Genomic DNA, 24,938 nt, shown 5'->3' with positions numbered 1-24,938 from the left:
ACAGAATCTCCTCGCTCTTCCAATCCAGGATAGTAGTGTGAAGCTGCAGCCATGGGAGACTCAACAGGCTAGCAGAAAAAGAACAGGAGCGAGGCACAATGTAGAAGGCGATCTTCTCAGTCTGCAGGGCGCCCACTTGTAGGATTAGTGGTTCGGTCTGGAACTACACAACATCACTAAGAGACTCACCAGTAAGGATATGGTCAGGGGCTGGGCAAGTCGGTCCACTAAAAGTTGCCACTTCTTCACCAGAGATGCAGCAATGAAAGATGCAGTCCAAAAAAGCAGTGGACTGGAACGCAAACCAGAAGGAACTGACACTGTGACCGGCAAGGACAAACGTAGAGAGGAAGCACACCTAGGGAGGCCTCTCCAACCAACCCTGGGTGCAGGAGTTTCCCAACCACTGTGGTCACTGAGGACAGTTCAGGTGGAAGTGGTCGCGGCTGGTACAATAAAGAGACAGGTTCTGCTCCCGACAACGAGTTCTCTCCTCAGGCATCAGATGAACTCTCTCCACCTGCAGATGGTGATGGGGACACAGGAACAGCTGGCTTCTGGAATGCTGGCACCAGCTGAAACATGGGATGAGGACGGAGCTATTCTCGTTCTTGTCGGGCCTCCTTCTCTCTTTTAGAAAACTGGATGTCAATCCCATTGGCCATATGGATCAGGTCATTCAATGAGGTTGGGAGGTCCTGGCTAGAAAGCTCATCCTTCACCCTACTGGATAGGCCCTTTTAAAAGGTGGCTACTGTGGTGTTGCCCCGCCCCCGTGGTATGGCGGAGGCACGGTCGGTCACTTGCCAGATGGTAGAGTGTGACGCCACTCCTGTGGTTGTTGGTGGAGATGTAACCGGACCCTAGAGTGTTGTGTCGGGACACCAGTGCCAGTTGGGCACACAAGTATGGTGGCACACCATCTTTTAGTTTAAAGGGCCGGATACACCTTGTTCCCCTGTGGTCAGTGACCTGCCGGGCTGCTGAGGGGTCCCCTGGGTTGTTATCACAGTGGTCCGAAGTGGTATAGTGACCCTCCCGGACCGTTGGCGCTGCCACCCACAAAAAGGGGAAATTTCCCAAAGAGTGTGTTTATACTGTGTTGGTGTGGGGCAAAGAATCACAGAGTCTCTTTACCATAAATAATCTCTTGTTTACTTTGGAAGTACCTATGTGTAGCAGAACATACAGCGCATTGCATACTGTGCATTGACAGGATACGTTACACTTGATAATACACTTGCAAATACAAGATCAAGATCTGTAATAGGAGTATAGCGAGGAGTGCAGTCGTGCTGACTGGGTTGCGTGTTGGGAGTTACAAAGAATCAGAGAAGCAGAGAAGGAGGATGTAGTGAGAGTCCCAATCCAAGTAGTAATGTGCTCTGCCGGGATGTGAGAGGATGAGGTAGAAGAATACTGGAGAAAGAAGAGAGAATTTTTGGGTCTTCACACCACCTCCTGCATGACCAGTGTCGGGGGAGCCGTCCTAGAGGGTGACACAAGCCCCAGACCTTGTTACCTGGGATGAGCGGAATGCTGAGGGTTCCCTGCTGACAGCCGCGCTGCAAAATAGAGTTCCTGGGCATTAGCAACTTTGCTCTATCCGGATCAGTTCCTAGAGATAATCTCTGACATTTCCTCTACTTTGAGGGGTTTAACACTTCATAGTTTTGTCACCACTTTACTTACAATAAGTACAGGCTTTTGCAAAGGGTGTAACACCCGTGGTAGGTCACCACACTACTAGGACAGCATTATTCCAGTTCAGCATCCAGCTGCAGACCAGTACCACATACTATCTGACAGAGCTTTTCCCTTGGCAAAGATTGAGGAGGGCAATCTCCGCAGGTGAGGGTCAAACTGTCTCCTCAAACACACACCGGAACTAGGAAGGCCTGGGGATTAGCAGTAACCGGATCATCACAATCCCACAAAGGTGTTGGCCAGGCCAAGGCCTTCCCTTCAAGGCTGATGACAACTGCCACCTTGGAATGCCCTGTGGTGAATTGATTGACCATGAGTTCAATGTGCTTGGTGCCCTAAGAGACGAATTCTCTGCATATCTTTGAATCTCCACTATACTTGGACGGCAGCACCAGGCATCCAATCGGCTCAAGTGGAGACGCTACTAGCGCCAGAGGTGATGGAGGAGCAGGTGGAGCCTGCTGAGCTGGAACAAGCTGCTGCTGTAACTGTTGAGACTGCTGCATGATCTCCTAAGGCTGCTGGGCAACCACTCTGACGATCTTGTGGACGTCTGGCACATGCCTCGATCCATGCTTGGAGTCTTCTGTTACAACTGGAGTCATGGATTCGCTGTACCACCATAGTGATGACAGAGCTGCACCAGGGAGCAAAGTCTGAGGGCCGTTTGTTTTAACCAGTGGCAACTGCGAAGTGGGTTGGACTTGATGCGGCAGGTGACCCCCAGGTTGCTACCCCAGACCTGCTAGCGGCAGCAGGAGAGGTGCACAAGGGGCACCAGGTGATATGTAGGCAGACAGGCAGCAACTCAGCAGGACTCACAGGTTGAACCAGGATAGCAGTCATAGGCTGGAAGCACAAGAACCAGGCACAGCAGATACAGGGCAGGAACCACGGGCTTGCAGCAGGATTTGGACATCTTCACACTACTGTGGCTGGGGCTCAGTATCGAAATACGGGTCTCTGGGGAGAGAGGATTGTGGTGACTGACTCATCCCCGGAGAAAGGGAGATAGATCCATATGGTAAATATTGTTCTCTATTGTCACATACAGTAATGGGTTGTTACTTATTGTTACATATAGTTATGGGTTGTTACTTATTTTATATATAGTTGATGTAACAGTATATTCAGCTGGCAGAGCCCCCTTTTCATTGCAGTCCGACCCCTGGGTTCCTCGCTATGGCGGACGGTCACTGATTTGCGGTCATCAATCTCCGGGAGTCCGGTGAATTGTTGGGAAGGATGAGTCACTGTGCCCGAGCCCAGCCTGGGATTCCCCAGCGGAGACTTAGAGTTGGCATCAGCCTCCTTGGCATCCTGTGCCGCTGAGCATACATTACATGTCGTCTACCAGTGAGCTTTTCCCTTAGCGGCCGGTGTCAGCAGCAGCTGCTGCGTTACAGTGTACGGTCTGCACCGTGTGTGGCCCCTGAGCTGCACAGGATTAGCAGTCAATGTCTCCACTGTGTGACTGATGCCCAGGATCCTATAAATGCTGCCCATAATGCCCTCTGTATACAGCAGGGATTGGGAACCTGCAGCTCTGGATGGGAGTTATACGACAGCCGGCGGCCCCTGCTGGGGGTGGGGGGTTGCTGCAGTCACTGTTCTCTGCCCTGTAATGCATCCCTACTGTTTCCGCTCACAGCTGAGGGTTCGGTACAGTTCCTTCCCATCTAGACGGGGATGTGAGAACCTGAACATTTTACCTGCCCTAATACACTACAACAAAATGACAGGAGAGATGACTTTTCCTGCACATATGATTGGTTCAAGGATTGTTAGATTGGATGCCACATTTTACTGTTTATTGGTTTATATGCTGGTCTGAAAGATAAAAGATAACTTCTGAGATGTTGCTGCTCATGGTGAGACTAACAATTCCTTCCATACTTGTTAGTATCTATTCAGTCTCCTTCCCCCAGTTCTCTGCTGAAGGACAAAAATCTGTGTGTGAGCTTTTCTCTCGGACTCCCCCCTCCCTTAGACGACTGATGAAAACAAGTCCCCGGCTGGCTGTATCTGCAACATTGTAGCTTCTTTGTAATGGGGGTGGGGTAGAAAAGTTCACACAGATATTTGAGTCTTTAGCAGGAAGCAGTAGCTGAGAACTGGAGGAAGGAGACTGAGTATGAGTTCATAATAAGTATGGAAAGAATTGTTAGTCTCACCATGGGCAGCAACATATTAAAAGCATACCTCCCAACTGTCCCGAATTCCGCGGGACAGTCCCGTTTTCGGGGTTCTGTCCCGCGGTCCCGGAACGGCACCCAGTGTCCCGCATTATATGTGGCCCCAGCGAAAAAAACAATAAACCAGTAACCTGACCGCCAGTCCCAGCAGCTCCTCTCCCGTCAGAGCGCGCACTCCCGTCATCCTCCGGGGCGGGCAGCGGGGTATACAGACACTGACTGTGCCGGAAGTGACCTGCAGCCTCTATCATGAATTACTTCCGGCACAGTCAGTGTCTGTATACCCCGCTGCCCACCCCGGAGGATGATGGGAGTCCGCGCTCTGCCGGGAGAGGAGCTGCTGGGACCGGCGGACAGGCGAGTTACTGGTTTATTGTTTTTTTGACTGGGGCCACACTAATGGGGGGATTGGCTACTCTGTGGGGCGCTATATGGGGGATTGGCTACTATGTGGGGCATATATGGGGGATTGGCTACTATGAGGGGCATTGGCTACTATGTGGGGCACTATATGGGGGGCATTGGCTACTATGTGGGGCACTATATGGGGGCATTGGCTACTATGTGGGGCATATATGGGGCATTGGCTACTATGTGGGGCTCTATATGGGGGCATTGGCTACTATGTGGGGCACTATATGGGGGATTGGCTACTATGGGGGGCATTGGCTACTATTTGGGGCATATTTGGGGGCATTGGCTACTATGGGGGGCATTGGCTACTATTTGGGGCATATTTGGGGGCATTGGCTACTATGTGGGCACTATATGGGGGATTGGATACTATGTGGGGCACTATATGGGGATTGGCTACTATGTGGGGCACTATATGGGGATTGGCTACTATGTGGGGCACTATATGGGGCATTGGCTACTATGTGGGGCACTATTTGGGGGATTGGATACTATGTGGGGCGCTATATGGGGGGATTGGATACTATATAGGGCATTTTTGGGGAGATTGGATACTGTATAGGGCACTATTCAGTCAGCAGCATGTGGTGACTGTAGGGGAGTAGCTATGGAGGGTTGCTATGGGGGCGTGGCTATGGAGGTTTGCTATGGGGCGTGGCTATGGTGGGTGGCTATGGGGGCGTGGCTTTGGGGACCAAGGCGCACATGTCCCTCTTTGCAAAAGTTGGGAGGTATGTAAAAGTTATGTTTGAGTGGAATACCCCTTTCATGGAATCCTGCTGGGTCTTGTCTCATTATATTCAATGCACAGGTCTCTAGATATTGCATGTTCCACAGCATATATATACCCTTCAGCATTTCCCAGAGCATGCACATATATATATATATGTATATATATATATATACCCTACAACACGTCGCAGAGCATATATATACCCTACAGCATGTCCCAGGGCATATATATGTGGTGTCCCACTAGCGGTGTTACTATTACATAGATCCTTCGCAAAAGTCTGTACTTTTTGTGGTCTTATTATAGTGAAAGTAGTGCTAAAAGTTGACCACTAGATGTCGCTGTTATGTATTGGTATATGGTAGCTGCACAGCTGAAGGATCGCAAAGGGTTATTGTGTTTATGTGTTACCAGAATCTGTAGACCAGTAGGATTTCTGCTTTCTTCTTTCCTATCGCCTCTTCTCTCTGTTCTTCTGTTGCACTCTGTTTACTTAATCGCAGCGCATCCTGCACGCTGTATATTAGGTTAGTTCCATGGGTGGAGGAGTAATAGCTTTCCATTCGGGACGGTGTGAAGAAAGGACGCAAGCTAGATAGCTCTCCACAGCAGTCTCGTCTGGGCCCTGGCCCTCTGCCAGGTGCCTAAAGTTCAGTCTTAGCCAGTACCCCGCATGGGTAGGACGCAAGACAGCACACTGTTACCAACCTTCTTACAAGTACCCACACAAAGCACTATGCAGTGTTAAACCTCTCAGTAGAGGACTAGCCAAAAGATAACCTCAACCCGCGCCATGGACAAGGAGAAGTCACCGAGACAGTATCCACTATAGAGCTAGGAACTAATTCAGGTGGAGCAAAGTTGCAGTAAGCCTATGAACTCCAGATCGCAGCACAGGTATCAGCAGGGAACCCTCAGCATTCCGCTCAACCCAGGTAACAGGGTCTGGGATCTGTGTCACCCATTAGTACGGTTCGGCCAACGCTAGTGGGCATAAGGTGGTGTGAAGACTAAAGTAAAGGTCAATACACAGGCAAAGGTGGTCTTCTTCTTCTACAAGTATTCTATTGTATCCTCCGACATCCCGTCAGAGCACATTAATACATGGCTTGGAGAAAAGAGGAAAACCAGAGGGGCGCTTCCTAGTGCAATAAATAAGATATCAAGGATGACAAGTCAGGGTGCTGGTGTGCACTCACCTGGTGGAGTTGTGCAATCGATAGGCACAACTCTATAGTAGCCATATAAGATGGTACATCGCAGCAGTTCCTAGGGGATACACCTCATCAAGTGGGAAGGAGGCATATAGTAGCTTAGCCGGCAGGATGACAGGAGCAAGAGGATACCCCAACAAGCTGGAACCGCGCAGGTGTACCGTAGTAATCAGAGGTCATCAAGGATCGAAGATATGGAACTTTCTCTTTATTGACGCAAACGGGTTTCGGCCTAAAACATCTAACTCCCGATTTAGATGTTTTAGGCCGAAACGCCTTGCATCAATAAAAAAAAACGTGTTTTCATCAGTTTTTTTTTTTTTTTTGCATAAAACGGATGAAAAAATGGACTGCAAAATGGCAGTGTAAACCCGGCCTAACCCTGCTTTCTTCTTACACAGGCAGGCCTCACACTCCACTGCTGTTCTGAAAATCTGTTCCTGCACCAGAGAGCTCAGGATGTACACGACCTGCCCAGAGGGAGGACACCGGGTCATAGAGAAGAGTTTGTAATAAAAGCTGCTGATGAGCAGTAACGCTGCCTCCCTGCCTATAATCTATAGGGCCTCCAGGATCAGCTCTGTAGGGTTGGAATGTGCGCCTGTGATATATTGCGCTTCTTCAGTAGGATCAATGTGATATACGGTTTCCTATATTGGGTTCTTGGCAATAAAACTTATGTTTAAGAAGCTGCGTCCCTGAGCTCCGTCCCCTGAGGATCCTTGTCCAGAAGCGAAGAGAAACAATGTCCTAATTCATTCCAGGCCCAGATCCCCCCTGATCCCATATAACACCGGAGCACGAGAGGGAGGGTCCTGGCATTCAGCGTAATGTTACATCCCATCCTCCAGGCTCAAAGTCTCATCCATAATACGGGTGGACGGATCTGAGGAAAATAAAGAGGCTCAAAGAAATTACTAAATGGGGAAAAAATTAAGATCGATTATCAGGACTGTATGACCCCGACATCATTTACATCTCATATACAATCTCACTCCTAATGAATGTTCTTCTGTTCTCTAGCCAAAATCTAATCCGCTGTCTGTAGTAACAAGTATTGTACAAGTAATTACAAGTAAAACTACTATAATCCCTCCTGTCTGTCCCATTCTATCTTTATTAGCTATGGTCAGTGTAATACCTTATCCAGACTTGTGCTGTTTGGGGGCAGCTTCCTCCGCCGGTGGTGCTGGCTGGGTTTTGGTGTGGCATTTTTGGGTCTGGTCCTGTGGCATGGGGGTTACAGGGCCGTTCCATGGCCTCCCTTCCCTGACTGTGCACGCCTGCGGGGTTGGTGTTCGCTGACCGGCACAGTGTGGACTTAGTGTAGGGACCCATGTGTATCAGATACCTGCACGAGGTACATGGGGCAGTGTGGCTTGATCAATTTACATACAGAATTCTGATGTTTTTTATGCAGCCGAGAGGTACTAGTATCAGCCATAGGTGTGAGGTGCAGCACTCTTTTTCTTCCCTGAACCATAACTACTATAATACTGCTCCTATAAACAGGAATATAACTACTATAATACTGCTCCTATATACAGGAATATAACTACTATAATACTTCCCCTATATACAGGGATATAACTACTATAATACTGCCCCTATATACAGGAATATAACTACTATAATACTGCTCCTATATACAGGAATATAACTACTATAATACTGCCCCTATATACAGGAATATACTACTATAATACTGCTCCTATATACAGGAATATAACTACTATAATACTGCCCCTATATACAGGAATATACTACTATAATACTGCTCCTATATACAGGAATATAACTACTATAATACTGCTCCTATATACAGGGATATAACTACTATAATACTGCTCCTATATACAGTTATATACTACTACAATACTCCTATATACAGGAATATAACTACTATAATACTGCTCCTATATACAGATATATAACTACTATAATACTGCTCCTTTATACAGGGATATAACTACTATAATACTTATCCTATATACAGGAATATACTACTATAATACTGTTCCTATATACAGGGATATAACTACTATAATACTTCTCCTATATATAGGAATATAACTACTATAATACTGCTATATACAGGAATATACTACTATAATACTGCTCCTATATACAGGAATATACTACTATAATACTGCTCCTATATACAGGAATATAACTACTATAATACTGCTCCCTATATACAGGAATATAACTACTATAATACTGCTCCTATATACAGGGATATAACTACTATATTACTGCTCCCTATATACAGGAATATAACTACTATTATACTGCCCCCTATATACAGGAATATAACTACTATAATACTGCTCCCTATATACAGGAATATAACTACTATATTACTGCCCCCTATATACAGGAATATAACTACTATAATACTGATCCTATATACAGGAATATAACTACTATAATACTGCTCCTATATACAGGAATATACTACTATAATACTGCTCCTATATACAGGGATATAACTACTATAATACTGCCTCCTATATACAGGGATATAACTACTATAATACTGCTCCTATATACAGGGATATAACTACTATAATACTGCCTCCTATATACAGGGATATAACTACTATAATACTGCTCCTATATACAGGGATATACTACTATAATACTGCTCCTATATACAGGAATATACTACTATAATACTGCTCCTATATACAGGGATATAACTACTATAATACTGCTCCTATATACAGGGATATAACTACTATAATACTGCTCCCTATATACAGGAATATACTACTATAATACTGCTCCTATATACAGGGATATAACTACTATAATACTGCTCCTATATACAGGAATATAACTACTATAATACTGCTCCCTATATACAGGGATATACTACTATAATACTGCTCCTATATACAGGGATATAACTACTATAATACTGCTCCTATATACAGGGATATAACTACTATAATACTGCTCCTATATACAGGAATATACTACTATAATACTGCTCCTATATACAGGGATATAACTACTATAATACTGCTCCTATATACAGGAATATACTACTATAATACTGCTCCCTATATACAAGAATATAACTACTATAATACTGCCCCTATATACAGGAATATAACTACTATAATGCTGCTTCTATATACAGGAATATACTAATATAATACTGCTCCTATATACAGGAATATAACTACTATAATACTGCCCCCTATATACAGGAATATACCTACTATAATACTGCCCCTATATACTGGAATATACCTACTATAATACTGCCCCTATATACAGGAATATAACTACTATAATACTGCCCCTATATACAGTAATATACTACTATAATACTGCCCCTATATACAGGAATATAACTACTATAATACTGCTCCTATATACAGGGATATAACTACTATAATACTGCTCCTATATACAGGAATATACTACTATAATACTGCTCCTATATACAGGAATATAACTACTATAATACTGCTCCTATATACAGGAATATAACTACTATAATACTGCTCCTATATACAGGAATATAACTACTATAATACTGCTCCTATATACAGGAATATAACTACTATAATACTGCTCCTATATACAGGAATATACTACTATAATACTGCTCCTATATACAGGAATATAACTACTATAATACTGCTCCTATATACAAGAATATACTACTATAATACTGCTCCTATATACAGGAATATACTACTATAATACTGCCCCTATATACAGGAATATAACTACTATAATACTGCTCCTATATACAGGGATATAACTACTATAATACTGCTCCTGTATACAGGAATATAACTACTATAATACTGCCCCTATATACAGGAATATAACTACTATAAGACTGCTCCTATATACAGGAATATAACTACTATAATACTGCTCCTATATACAGGGATATAACTACTATAATACTGCTCCTATATACAGGAATATAACTACTATAATACTGCTCCTGTATACAGGAATATAACTACTATAATACTGCTCCTGTATACAGGGATATACTAATATAATACTGCTCCTATATACAGGGATATAACTACTATAATACTGCTCCTATATACAGGAATATAACTACTATAATACTGCTCCTATATACAGGAATATAACTACTATAATACTGCTCCCTATATACAGGAATATACTACTATGATACTGCTCCTATATACAGGAATATACTACTATAATACTGCTCCTATATACAGGAATATAACTACTATAATACTGCTCCTATATACAGGAATATACTACTATAATACTGCTCCTATATACAGGGATATAACTACTATAATACTGCTCCTATATACAGGAATATACTACTATAATACTGCTCCTATATACAGGGATATAACTACTATAATACTGCTCCTATATACAGGAATATACTACTATAATACTGCTCCTATATACAGGAATATACTACTATAATACTGCTCCTATATACAGGAATATATTACTATAATACTGCTCCTATATACAGGGATATAACTACTATAATACTGCTCCCTATATACAGGGATATACTACTATAATACTGCTCCCTATATACAGGAATATACTACTATAATACTGCCTCCTATATACAGGGATATACTACTATAATACTGCTCCTATATACAGGAATATAACTATTATAATACTGCTCCTATATACAGGGATATAACTACTATAATACTGCTCCTATATACAGGGATATAACTACTATAATACTGCTCCTATATACAGGGATATAACTACTATAATACTGCTCCTATATACAGGGATATAACTACTATAATACTTCTCCTATATACAGGAATATACTACTATAATACTGCTCCCTATATACAGGAATATAACTACTATAATACTGCTCCCTATATACAGGAATATAACTACTATAATACTGCCCCCTATATACAGGGATATAACTACTATAATACTGCTCCCTATATACAGGAATATACTACTATAATACTGCTCCCTATATACAGGAATATAACTACTATAATACTGCTCCCTATATACAGGAATATAACTACTATAATACTGCTCCTATATACAGGGATATAACTACTATAATACTGCTCCTATATACAGGAATATAACTACTATAATACTGCTCCTATATACAGGGATATAACTACTATAATACTGCTCCTATATACAGGAATATAACTACTATAATACAGCTCCTATATACAGGAATATAACTACTATAATACTGCTCCTATATACAGGAATATACTACTATAATACTGCTCCTATATACAGGGATATAACTACTATAATACTGCTCCTATATACAGGAATATAACTACTATAATACTGCTCCTATATACAGGGATATAACTACTATAATACTGCTCCTATATACAGGAATATAACTACTATAATACTGCTCCTATATACAGTACTATTACTGTGTTCCGTCTGTACTATGGGGAGTTGCAGGGATTCCCCTCGTAGTTCGGGACATGTTTGTGCGGGTGGGGGGGGGGGTGGGTCGGCTGCCACTCTGGTTACACATACTGCTAGTTACATAATACCGCTCATGTATCCGGACACATCAGATGCGGCGGTGGCTGCTCAGATAATTGCTCAGCGCTGACTACAAGGCCTCCCCGTGTGTTTCTTATTATATACAGGATGTTGACTATTATAACCGTCCTGCTGCTCCCTGCGTCTCCCGTCACCTTCAGAAGATGAACGTTCCGGACTCCGTATGACTGTCTGGTGAATCACAGCGCCGTCAGCCATGACTCCTCCAGCCGGAACACAATGAACGTAGATGAGCGGAGAATGTTTGTCATCTCTGAATCTCTCCGCACCGTTTTTTTCGGTATCGCTCGGGGTAATGTCGGTCCACATCAGATTCCACCATGGGTAAGCGTTAGCTGGACTGTAGACAGTCTCAGGTTATGTTGTCTGCGTGTTAGCAGCCCTGAGGCCATGTGGATACACTACATGTGCGTATACTTACAATGCAACACGCTTACCCAAATTTGTCTATGTGATTATGTGACTTTTTTACTGTGGTATCTGTCCGCCTTTACTGGGTCCTTTGTGCACTTTAATGTTATGAGATTTTTTAATCATGGTAATAAAAATTATATTTGAAAAGTTTAGCTTTGTGGTGTATAATGTTTTGTAGAAACCTATAAGATATGATCATATGATATATTGGACTAATTATTTAAGTGTCCATTGGAACTATTGTTTATAAATCACTCACATTTGGTTGGCACTATCATTGGCACTTGTAGGGCACTATCATTGGCAGTTGTGAGACACTATTATTGGCACTTGTGAGAGCACCATCATTTGCATTTGGTTGGCACTAACATTCACACTTGTGAGAGCACTATCACTGGCGCTTGTAGGGCACTATCACTGGCGCTTGTAGGGCACTATCACTGGCAGTTGTGAGAGCACTATCATTGGCTCTTGTGCGACACTATTATTGGCACTCATGAGAGCACTACCATTGGCACATGTGGTGCATTATAATTGGCACTTGTGAGCCACTATTATCGGCACTTGTGTTGGCACCATCACACTGGTTGGCACTATCACTGGCACTTGAGCACTATCATTGACACTTATAAGGCTTTAGAATATGTTTCCCCATTAGGGAAGGATGTGGTAAGTGTTTGGCAGTGTTGGGGGGGGAGGACTGTAGCTCAGATTTGGGGCATGATGGCATTTACTATGACGAGGCGCTATCATTTGGCTGGCACTGTTATGAGGCACTTAGGATGGAAATGTTATGGCACTTTATGACTTTATAGCTTATTATGATAAAAAAAAGTACTCTGGCATAAATGAAAACCCCCATGCTGGCAGAGGTGTGGGGGAATATAATAAAGCAGCTATACTTACCCATCCCCATGCCTCTGCCTCACCGTTTACACAGGAAGTGCCCGCTCAGCAAATCACTGACTGCAGCGGTGTCCCACCCAGTTACTGGATGAATGGATGGGTGGGCGTTCCTCAGCCGGAGTGGGATCTGCAGGAGTATGCCAGGGGGTCTGTGCACGGTAAGGCAGCACTGCGGGGGCACAGGGGTGGGTAAGTATAGCTTCTTTATGTTCATTTACACCCCTACTAGCACTGGGTTTTTCAATTTCACCAGAGTTCTCATTCAACTTTGTATCAGGCCAGTATGACTGGCACTGCTATGGGGACATGATGACTTTCTGTGGACGTCGTGGCTTACACTCATGGTCCACACTCAGATCATCATCTTGGTCTGTGCTCAGTTCATCACCTCAGTCAGCGCTCAGCTCATCACCTCGGTCCACGGTCAGCTCATCACCTCGGTCCACGGTCAGCTCATCACCTCGGTCCACGGTCAGCTCATCACCACGGTCAGCTCATCACCTCGGTGCACGGTCAGCTCATCACCTCGGTCCACGGTCAGCTCATCACCTCGGTCCACGGTCAGCTCATCACCTCGGTCCACGGTCAGCTCATCACCTGGGTCCACGGTCAGCTCATCACCTCAGTCAGCGCTCAGCTCATCACCTAGGTCCACGGTCAGCTCATCACCTCGGTCCACGGTCAGCTCATCACCTCGGTCCACGGACAGCTCATCACCTCGGTCCACGGTCAGCTCATCACCTCGGTGCACGGTCAGCTCATCACCTCGGTGCACGGTCAGCTCATCATCTCGGTACACGGTCAGCTCATCACCTAGGTCCACTGTCAACTCATCACCTCGGTGCACGGTCAGCTCATCACCTCGGTCCACGTTCAGCTCATCACCTGGGTCCACGGTCAGCTCATCACCTCGGTCCACGGTCAGCTCATCACCTCGGTCCACGATCAGCTCATCAACTAGGTCCACGGTCAGCTCATCACCTCGGTCCACGGTCAGCTCATCACATCGGTGCACCTTCAGCTCATTACCTGGGTCCACGGTCAGCTCATCACCTCGGTCCACGGTCAGCTCATCACCTCGGTCCACGGTCAGCTCATCACCTGGGTCCACGGTCAGCTCATCACCTGGGTCCACGGTCAGCTCCTCACCTCGGTCCACGGTCAGCTCATCACCACGGTCAGCTCATCACCTGGGTCCACGGTCAGCTCATCACCTCGCTCCACGATCAGCGCATCACCTCGGTCCACGGTCAGCTCATCACCTAGGTCCACTGTCAACTCATCACCTCGGTGCACGGTCAGCTCATCACCTCGGTCCACGTTCAGCTCATCACCTAGGTCCACGGTCAGCTCATCACCTAGGTCCACGGTCAGCTCATCACCTCGGTCCACGGTCAGCTCATCACCTCGGTCCACGGTCAGCTCATCACATCGGTGCACCTTCAGCTCATTACCTCGGTGCACGGTCAGCTCATCACCTCGGTCCACGTTCAGCTCATCACCTGGGTCCACGGTCAGCTCATCACCTGCGTCCACGGTCAGCTTATCACATCGGTCAGCTCATCACCTGGGTCCACGGTCAGCTCCTCACCTCGGTCCATAGCTCTGCTCATCGCTCCAGTCCGCGCTCTGCTCACCATTCCAGTCTGCACTCCGCTCATCTCTCACGTCTGCATTCTGCTCATGACTCCAGTCTGCGCTCTGCTCATCTCTCCATTCTGCGCTCTGCTCATCGCTCCAGTCTGCGCTCTGCTCATCGCTCCAGTCTGCGCTCTGCTCATCGCTCCAGTCTGCGCTCTGCTCATCGCTCCAGTCTGCGCTCGTTTCATCGCCCCAGTATGCGCTCCGCTCATCGCTCCAGTCCGCGCTCCGCTCATCGCTCCAGTCCGCGCTCCGCTCATCGCTCCAGTCCGCGCTCCGCTCATCGCTCCAGTCCGCGCTCCGCTCATCGCTCCAGTCCGCGCTCCGCTCATCGCTCCAGTCCGCGCTCCGCTCATCGCTCCAGTCCGCGCTCCGCTCATCGCTCCAGTCCGCGCTCCGCTCATCGCTCCAGTCCGCGCTCCGCTCATCGCTCCAGTCCGCGCTCCGCTCATCGCTCCAGTCCGCGCTCCGCTCTTCGCTCCAGTCCGCGCTCCGCTCATCGATCCAGTCTGCACTCCGTTCATTGCCCCTCCCTTCAGTAGTATATAGACCCCCTGTGTGCTACCCCAGTAGTATATAGACCCCCTGTGTGCCCCACCAGTAGTATATAGACCCCTGTGTGCTACCCCAGTAGTATATAGACCCCCTGTGTGCTACCCCAGTATTATGTAGACCCCCCCGAGTGCTCCCCCAAAAGTATATAGACCCCCTGTGTGCTGCCCCCAGTCGTATATACCCCGTGTGCTGCCCCCAGTTGCATATACTCCCTGTGTGCTCCCCCACTAGTATATAGACCCCCTGTGTGCTCCCTCAGTGGTATGTAGCCCTCCTGTGTGCTCCCCCACTTGGATATAGACCTCCTGTGTGCTCCCCCACTTGGATATAGACCCCTGTGTGCTCCTCCAGTAATATATAAACCCCCTGTGTGGTTCCCCCAGTAGTATATAGACCCCCTGTGTGCTCCACCAGTAATATATAGATCCCTGTGTGATCCCCCAGTAGTATATAGACCACTGTGTGCTCCTCCAGCAGTATATAGACCCCCTGTGTGCTCCCCCAGTTATATATAGACCCCCTGTGTGCTTCCCGTTATATATAGACCCCCTGTGTGCTGCCCCCAGTAGTATATAGACCCCCTGTGTGCCCTACCAGTAGTATATAGACCCTCTTTGTGTTCCCCCAGTAGTATATAGACCGCCTGTGTGCCCCACCAGTAGTATATAGACCCCTGTGTGCTACCGCAGTAGTATATAGACCCCCTGTGTGCTACCCCTGTAGTATATAGACCCCCTGTGTGCTTCCCAGAAGTATATAGCCCCCCTGTGTGCTCCCCCATTTGGATATAGACCTCCTGTGTGTTTCCCCAGTTGTATATAGACCCCATTCTGCTGCCCCAAGTAGTATATAGACCCCCTATGTGCTGACTCAAGTAGTATATAGACCCCTCTGTGAAGCCCCAGTAGTCTATAGCCCCCCTGTGTGTTCCCCCAGTTATATATAGCCCCCCTGTGTCTTCCCCGATATATAGCCCCACTGTGTGCTCCCCCCATTTATATAGATGCCCACTGTGCGCTCCCCCAGTTACACAGGCCCCTGAGTGCTCCCCCTCCCATATAGTATATAACACAATAAAACAAACACTTATTCTCACCTGGGTCTGGGCGTCTCCTCTTCTCTTCACTCTTGTGGCCGCCATTGGCTCCCTTCCTGTCAGTCACTCTTGTGGGAAGTGTTTTCCCTGCGGTCACAAGAGGCCGCGCTCCCCTTGTCTTGGCGCCGATGCTCCAGTGATGTCACTGCAGCACCGACACCACAAGGACAGAGCGGCCACTTGTGACCGCAGGGAAAACCCTTCCCACAGGAGTGACTGACAGGAAGGGAGCCAATGTGTGAGCGCAGCCTTACATTACATATCTGCTGCGGATCCTGCATGTGTGAGCGCAGCCTTACATTACATATCTGCTGCGGATCCTGCACCTGTGAGTGCAGCCTTACATTACATATCTGCTGCGGATCCTGCATGTGTGAGCGCAGCCTTACATTACATATCTGCTGCGGATCCTGCACCTGTGAGTGCAGCCTTACATTACATATCTGCTGCGGATCCTGCATGTGTGAGCGCAGCCTTACATTACATATCTGCTGCGGATCCTGCACCTGTGAGCGCAGCCTTACATTACATATCTGCTGCGGATCCTGCATGTGTGAGCGCAGCCTTACATTACATATCTGCTGCGGATCCTGCACCTGTGAGCGCAGCCTTACATTACATATCTGCTGCGGATCCTGCATGTGTGAGTGCAGCCTTACATTACATATCTGCTGCGGATCCTGCATGTGTGAGCGCAGCCTTACATTACATATCTGCTGCGGATCCTGCATGTGTGAGCGCAGCCTTACATTACATTTCTGCTGCGGATCCTGCATGTGTGAGCGCAGACTTACATTACATATCTGCTGCGGATCCTGCATGTGTGAGCGCAGACTTACATTACATATCTGCTGCGGATCCTGCACCTGTGAGCGCAGCCTTACATTACATATCTGCTGCGGATCCTGCATGTGTGAGCGCAGCCTTACATTACATATCTGCTGCGGATCCTGCATGTGTGAGCGCAGCCTTCCATTATATATCTGCTGCGGATCCTGCATGTGTGAGCGCAGACTTACATTACATATCTGCTGCGGATCCTGTATATCTGAGCGCAGCCTTACATTACATATCTGCTGCGGATCCTGCATGTGTGAGCGCAGCCTTACATTACATATCTGCTGCGGATCCTGCATGTGTGAGCGCAGCCTTCCATTACATATCTGCTGCGGATCCTGCATGTGTGAGCACAGCCTTACATTATATATCTGCTGCGGATCCTGCACCTGTGAGCGCAGCCTTACATTACATATCTGCTGCGGATCCTGCATGTGTGAGCGCAGCCTTCCATTATATATCTGCTGCGGATCCTGCATGTGTGAGCACAGACTTACATTACATATCTGCTGCGGATCCTGTATATCTGAGCGCAGCCTTACATTACATATCTGCTGCGGATCCTGCATGTGTGAGCGCAGCCTTACATTACATATCTGCTGCGGATCCTGCATGTGTGAGCGCAGCCTTCCATTACATATCTGCTGCGGATCCTGCATGTGTGAGCGCAGCCTTACATTACATATCTGCTGCGGATCCTGCACCTGTGAGCGCAGCCTTACATTACATATCTGCTGCGGATCCTGCACCTGTGAGCGCAGCCTTACATTACATATCTGCTGCGGATCCTGCATGTGTGAGCGCAGCCTTACATTACATATCTGCTGCGGATCCTGCATGTGTGAGCGCAACCTTACATTACATATCTGCTGCGGATCCTGCATGTGTGAGCGCAGCCTTACATTACATATCTACTGCGGATCCTGCATGTGTGAGCGCAGCCTTCCATTACATATCTGCTGCGGATCCTGCATGTGTGAGCGCAGACTTACATTACATATCTGCTGCGGATCCTGTACTGATCTACCCCTTTAAGAACTTTTTCAGTTTCAAGCTATTTTTTTCTCATATTTCTTTTCCTTTTGTGGGAATAAAATAAGAAACATATGGGAGACACTTAGTGAGATCCGGAGATGAAGGAGACCTGATTTATCCTCCATCTGAGGTGCTGCTCACAACCTGGTTTTCATTTAAAGGGCCGGTCATTATTTTCCTGTAAGATTCTTCTATCATTTTTATTTTGTGTTTTTTTTTCATTCTGTGGCCTTTACTCTGAGTGTCACCCAGGAAATATGAGAAGATGAATGACTGATCATAGAAAAAGAAGGATAATAAAGATGATGTGCTGGCAGCGCTAGACACAGTACAGAGACTTCTGCAATACACCCGACCCAGGGACTCCTGCACCTGATTCCATCTTCTCCCTGCACCTCCACCTTTATGGAATAAGCTCAAACTAGTTGCACTGTATTAAAGAGTGCTGGATTTGTTGTCCTCCTTATTATATAATTACTATAATACTGCTCCTATATACAGGAATATAACTACTATAATACTGCTCCTATATACAGGGATATACTACTATAATACTGCTCCTATATACAGGAATATAACTACTATAATACTGCTCCCTATATACAGGGATATAACTACTATAATACTGTTCCTATATACAGGAATATACTACTATAATACTGCTCCTATATACAGGAATATAACTACTATAATACTGCTCCTATATACAGGGATATACTACTATAATACTGCTCCTATATACAGGAATATAACTACTATAATACTGCTCCTATATACAGGAATATAACTACTATAATACTGCTCCTATATACAGGAATATACTACTATAATACTGCTCCTATATCCAGGAATATAACTACTATAATACTGCTCCTATATACAGGGATATAACTACTATAATACTGCTCCTATATACAGGAATATAACTACTATAATACTGCTCCTATATACAGGAATATAACTACTATAATACTGCCCCCTATACACAGGAATATAACTACTATAATACTGCTCCTATATACAGGAATATAACTACTATAATACTGCTCCCTATATACAGGGATATAACTACTATAATACTGTTCCTATATACAGGAATATACTACTATAATACTGCTCCTATATACAGGAATATAACTACTATAATACTGCTCCTATATACAGGGATATACTACTATAATACTGCTCCTATATACAGGAATATAACTACTATAATACTGCTCCTATATACAGGAATATACTACTATAATACTGCTCCTATATACAGGGATATAACCACTATAATACTGCCTCTATATATATATTGGTGCACACTGAAGTCCGTGTAATGGATCCCTTTTTGAACGTCCTCAGCTATGGGTTGCCTAGTCTACAAGAAATAAGATATCCACTTCAATGTGTTCTGATTTGGGTTTTTTTATTTACTATGTAAGTGAATGGTAACCCGCACACACGTACACAATTACAGCCGTTTTTTTAAATCCGTTTTTTCCAATAAACAGATGCGTTTAGCGTCCAGCAGTAGTGCAGTGCGGCCGTCGCATACATGGTCCGGTGCGGCACGATTTCCGTCTCTCTTTCTCCGGCACCTCCTATATAATCTCTCCGTGAAGTTGTGAACATGGAGATTTCAGCAGCTTGGCTCGGCCGTCATTTTGGCAATCACAAGGTAGGAAGGTTAATCCTCCACCTCAGGGGGACATTAAAACCTTCTGCTTATTGTCAGAACTTCTTGTCTTCTTGGCCATACTTTCCAGCTTGCACGCTTAACCCCTCGGGTCCTGTAATCCACCAAAGAACCTGCTCCTTACGTCAGTGGCCGAGTCCTTGGGCGGGAGCCCAGCGTTCTCTCATCCGAGTGTCAGGGAATCTCATTCTTATTATAGGGGTCAGGAAAACGTACAGCTTTGCAGCAGAATGTTGTCTAACTAGGAAAGGGTTAGAAAATCTTCCCGGGTCGTGGACTTTCTCCTGCTGGAGATCTGACCGCATGATGATGTTCTCCAGCAGATTCCCTGCCATGGTTTATATTATTAACCTTTCCCATCTAAGTGCAGGAAAATCTTCATCTGAATCTAAGATTGCCAGTAACCCAATTATTCTCCATTACTGAGATATCCGGTTCTCCCCGATGGATAGATGGATGGGAGGGTGGTGTAGATTGGAGACTTGGCCATGGCTGGAGGCACCATTGCAGAAGCTCAGTAATGCTGGCTCAGCTCGGAGTCCACCTACGAAGGAACGGCCAACTCCCGAGGAAGCCAAGACTTCAGCTTAGTCACTGCAGCTGTGACAACAAGGAGTCTATGTGATACTGTTCAAGACTGATGTCAACCCTGAGACATCTGCTGCGAGCTTCACTATCTACGCGCAGCTTTCTCCCGGTGATGGACCCCAGTGTATTTTTATCCTGCTCCTCGTGGACTTCTTTCCTTTTAGAATATAATTTGAGGGAAAAAAATAAGTATGAAGAAAAATGCTAAGTGAAGAGCGGGATGGATGTTGTGGAGCTTGGCGTATCAGCCTTTCCGTGTACCGCACGGGTTTCTGAGAAAACCATGGCCTCATCATTGATGCATTGCCCGAGTCCATGAGGCCTCGTGATGAGCTTGGCTTTCATAGATATCCATAGAAGAAGATAACCTCAGCTTCAGACGCTTGGATTAGCTCCTGGTGCATTGACATGTATCCCAGATCACATGGTCACAGCAGACGGACTCCAAGTCTTCTATCTGTTTTGGCATTTTCTGCCAATCAAGTCTAAATCAATAGGCGGATGGCCAATTGTGACATAAGAGGGGGTATCTGCCCAGAACAACATGATGTCGCCTTCTCATCGTCATCGATAGTGATGTCCTGGACTCTACTGAATGGGAATGAATGGCGGTAGAAGAGGTACAGAACAAAATGCATAGAGGGCGCTCTATAGCTCAGGGGTATCTGTCCACGCAGGTCGATGCTCACCAATCAGGCACAACAGGTATGGATGGAGCCAGGTCCGGTCCCTGCCCTGCCCACCCCTATTCTACATAGAGAGTAATGCCGACACCAGTCCACCAACCAGCAGGACCTGAAGGGCGCTGACCAAGACATACGTCTTTCTTCACTCAACCCCTAAGAGGACAGAACATTTCTTGACCTGGTCCTTAGGCTGGGGCACCTGGAGTGCTCACAGACTGGTGACATGTGTTGTGAGAGATCTAAGGCAAGAATATAAGGTGATTACAGACAATTTCATCAGAAAAGTCAAGACCAACAAGGTGGAGAAGGTTGTCTGGGGCCACGAATAGTACAAGAGGGAAAAATATAGAAAGATACTAGCTCCATGCTAGAGATTCCAACCAAGAATGAGCCAGAGAACGTCATCTACATACGGGGTCTGGGGTTGCACAGGATTATTGGCCATACACAGTAGATATGTGGAGGCATCTCATGTGTTTGGTGGTCTTCCAACCCTAGACATTGGTGGTGGACAGAAGGATTACACATGGTGGATTTCAATCACCCCTCCTCTCTATTCAAAACCCATGGGCACTCAGGCGAGCAGGTATAGAAGAGAGAGAGATAGCTGGAGGCTGAACCATCTGCAATACATGGACAGGTGGGGTGCTGTGTCTGGGAGATAACAGCCATCCGCTCTTTGTTATCCAGGACAATATTACATACAAGAAGGACTACAGACAATTCTTCATCGTCACCATCATGTCCGACTATTGTAGCAACTTACCGTCATGTCTTTGTGCAAACAAATTTCTTTTGCAATATTGGAAATCTGAATGTTCTGAAACGCAGTTCATTCTCTCTGTCGTATATTTCCTGCTGGTTGTCACCACAACAGAACATTCTGCAATATTCCTTGAAGATCCATTGAAGCAATCTGAACATTTATAGAATTCATCTTTGTGTTTTTGAGCCGCTCTGCTGCTTGTGTCTCTCGGCCGCCCTGCTGCCTGTGTCTCTGAGCCGCCCTGCTGCTTGTGTCTCTGAGCCGCCCTGGTGCTTGTGTCTCTCGGCCGCCCTGCTGCCGGTGTCTCTGAGCCGCCCTGGTGCTTGTGTCTCTGAGCTGCCCTGGTGCTTGTGTCTCTGAGCCGCTCTGCTGCTTGTGTCTCTCGGCCGCCCTGCTGCTTGTGTCTCTGGGCCGCCCTGCTGCCTGTGTCTCTGGGCCGCCCTGGTGTTTGTCTCTGAGCCGCCCTGGTGCTTGTGTCTCTGAGCCGCCCTGGTGCTTGTGTCTCTGGGCCGCCCTGGTGTTTGTCTCTCTGAGCCGCCCTGGTGCTTGTGTCTCTGAGCCGCCCTGGTGCTTGTGTCTCTGAGCCGCTCTGCTGCTTGTGTCTCTGGGCCGCCCTGGTGCTTATGTCTCTGAGCCGTCCTGGTGTTTGTGTCTCTGAGCCGCCCTGGTGTTTGTCTCTCTGAGCCGCCTGGGTGCTTGTGTCTCTGAGCCGCCCTGGTGCTTGTATCTCTGGAACGTCCTGCTGCTTGTGTCCCTGAGCCGCCCTGGTGCTTGTGTCTCTGGGCCGCCCTGGTGTTTGTCTCTCTGAGCCGCCCTGGTGCTTGTGTCTCTGAGCCGCCCTGGTGCTTGTGTCTCTGGGCCGCCCTGGTGTTTGTCTCTCTGAGCCGCCCTGGTGTTTGTCTCTCTGAGCCGCCCTGGTGTTTGTCTCTCTGAGCCGCCCTGGTGCTTGTGTCTCTGAGCCGCCCTGGTGCTTGTGTCTCTGGGCGGCTCTACTGCTTGTGTCTCTGGGCCGTCCTGGTGTTTGTGTCTCTAAGCCGCCCGGATGTTTGCGTCTCTGACCGCCCTGCTGCTTGTGTCTCTGAGCCGCCCTGGTGTTTGTGTCTCTGAGCCGCCCTGGTGTTTGTGTCTCTGACCGCCCTGCTGCTTGTGTCTCTGAGCCGCCCTGGTGTTTGTCTCTGACCGCCCTGGCACTTGTGTCTCTGAGCCGCCCTGGTGTTTGTGTCTCTGGGCCGCCCTGGTGCTTGTGTCTCTGGGCCGCTCTGGTGTTTGTCTCTGGGCCACCCTGGTGCTTGTGTCTCTGGGCCGCCCTGGTGCTTGTGTCTCTGGGCCATCCTGCTGCTTGTGTCTCTGGGTCTGCCCTGCTGCTTGTGTCTCTGGGCCGCTTTGCTGGTTTTGTCTCTAGGCTGCCCTGCTGCTTCTGTCTCCGAGCCGCCCTGGTGCTTGTGTCTCTGGGCCGTCCTGCTGCCTGTGTCTTTGGGCCGCCCTGGTGTTTGTCTCTGCGCCGCCTTGCTGCTTCTGTCTCTGGGCCGCCCTGGTGTTTGTGTCTATGGACCGCCCAGCTGCTTGTGTCTATGGACCGCCCAGCTGCTTGTGTCTCTGAACCGCCCTGCTGCTTCCGTCTCTGAGCCGCCCTGGTATTTTTGTCTCTGAGCCGCCCTGGTATTTTTGTCTCTGAGCTGCCCTGGTGTTTGTGTCTCTGGGACGTCCTGCTGCTTGTGTCTCTGGGACGTCCTGCTGCTTGTGTCTCTGAGCCGCCCTGGTGTTTATGTCTCTCGGCCGCCCTGCTGCTTGTGTCTCTGAGCCGCTCTGGTGCTTATGTCTCTGAGCCGCCCTGGTGTTTATGTCTCTGAGCCGCCCTGCTGCTTGTGTCTCTGGGACGCCCTGCTGCTTGTGTCTCTGGGCCGCCCTGCTACTTGTGTCTCTGGGACGCCCTGCTGCTTGTGTCTCTGGGCCGCCCTGCTACTTGTGTCTCTGGGACGCCCTGCTGCTTGTGTCTCTGACCGCCCTGCTGCTTGTGTCTCTGGGCCGCCCTGCTACTTGTGTCTCTGAGCCGTTCTGGTGCTTATGTCTCTGAGCCGCCCTGGTGTTTATGTCTCTGAGCCGCCCTGCTGCTTGTGTCTCTGAGCCGCCCTGCTACTTGTGTCTCTGGACCTCCCTGGTGCTTGTGTCTCTGGGCCGTCCTGCTGCCTGTGTCTCTGGGCCGCTCTGCTACTTGTGTCTCTGAACCGCCCTGCTGCTTCCGTCTCTGAGCCGCCCTGGTATTTTTGTCTCTGGGTCATTCTGCTGCCTGTGTCTCTGGGACATCCTGCTGCTTGTGTCTCTGGGACGCCCTGCTGCTTGTGTCTCTAAACCGCCCTGGTGTTTATGTCTCTCGGCCGCTCTGCTGCTTTTGTCTCTGGGACGCCCTGCTGCTTGTGTCTCTGAGCCGCCCTGCTGCTTGTGTCTCTGAGCCGCTCTGCTGCTTGTGTCTCTGAGCCGCTCTGCTGCTTGTGTCTCTGAGCCACCCTGCTACTTGTGTCTCTGGGACGTCCTGCTGGCTGTGTCTTTGAGCCGCCCTGCTACTTGTGTCTCTGAGCAGCCCTGGTGCTTATGTCTCTGAGCCGCTCTGCTGCTTGTGTCTCTGAGCCGCCCTGGTGCTTATGTCTCTGAGCCGCCCTGGTGCTTGTGTCTCTGGGACGTCCTGCTGGTTGTGTCTTTGAGCCGCCCTGCTACTTGTGTCTCTGAGCCGCCCTGGTGCTTGTGTCTCTGGGACGTCCTGCTGGTTGTGTCTTTGAGCCGCCCTGCTACTTGTGTCTCTTAGCCGCCCTGGTGCTTATGTCTCTGAGCCGCCTTGGTGTTTATGTCTCTGAGCCGCCCTGCTGCTTGTGTCTCTGGGCCGCCTTGGTGTTTATGTCTCTGAGCC

The 24,938-nt window shown here is 47.5% G+C and overlaps 1 protein-coding gene across 1 annotated transcript; it reads right to left on the bottom strand.

Moving 5' to 3' along the window:
* Positions 1 to 13,617: 13,617 nt before the first annotated feature.
* On the bottom strand, positions 13,618 to 24,315 carry LOC138801086 (ice nucleation protein-like). Its single transcript, XM_069983544.1, has 6 exons — positions 24,174 to 24,315; positions 22,037 to 23,842; positions 14,783 to 15,319; positions 14,336 to 14,671; positions 13,791 to 14,294; positions 13,618 to 13,742 (listed from the first exon to the last, which is right to left on the bottom strand). The coding sequence occupies exons 1-6, from the start codon at positions 24,313 to 24,315 to the stop codon at positions 13,618 to 13,620; spliced, it is 3,450 nt and encodes a 1,149-aa protein (XP_069839645.1).
* Between the last annotated feature and the right edge of the window lie 623 nt (positions 24,316 to 24,938).

The sequence above is a fragment of the Dendropsophus ebraccatus genome, chromosome 9 (assembly GCF_027789765.1).
Source record: "Dendropsophus ebraccatus isolate aDenEbr1 chromosome 9, aDenEbr1.pat, whole genome shotgun sequence".
Lineage (NCBI taxonomy): Eukaryota > Metazoa > Chordata > Amphibia > Anura > Hylidae > Dendropsophus > Dendropsophus ebraccatus.
This window is presented reverse-complemented; position numbering and strand designations above follow the sequence as displayed.

Bases quoted from the DNA above. Each gene is read 5' to 3' on its own strand.
- LOC138801086 (XM_069983544.1), bottom strand. From the start codon at position 24,315: ATGACCCAGAGACAAAAATACCAGGGCGGCTCAGAGACGGAAGCAGCA. The intron at 15,320-22,036 runs GTAAGTTGCTAC...ATACTACTGAAG, and splicing joins GTTTGCACAAAGACATGACG to GGAGGGGCAATGAACGGAGT. The intron at 14,295-14,335 runs GTGATGAGCTGA...CCGTGGACCGAG, and splicing joins TGAGCTGACCGTGGACCCAG to GTGAGGAGCTGACCGTGGAC.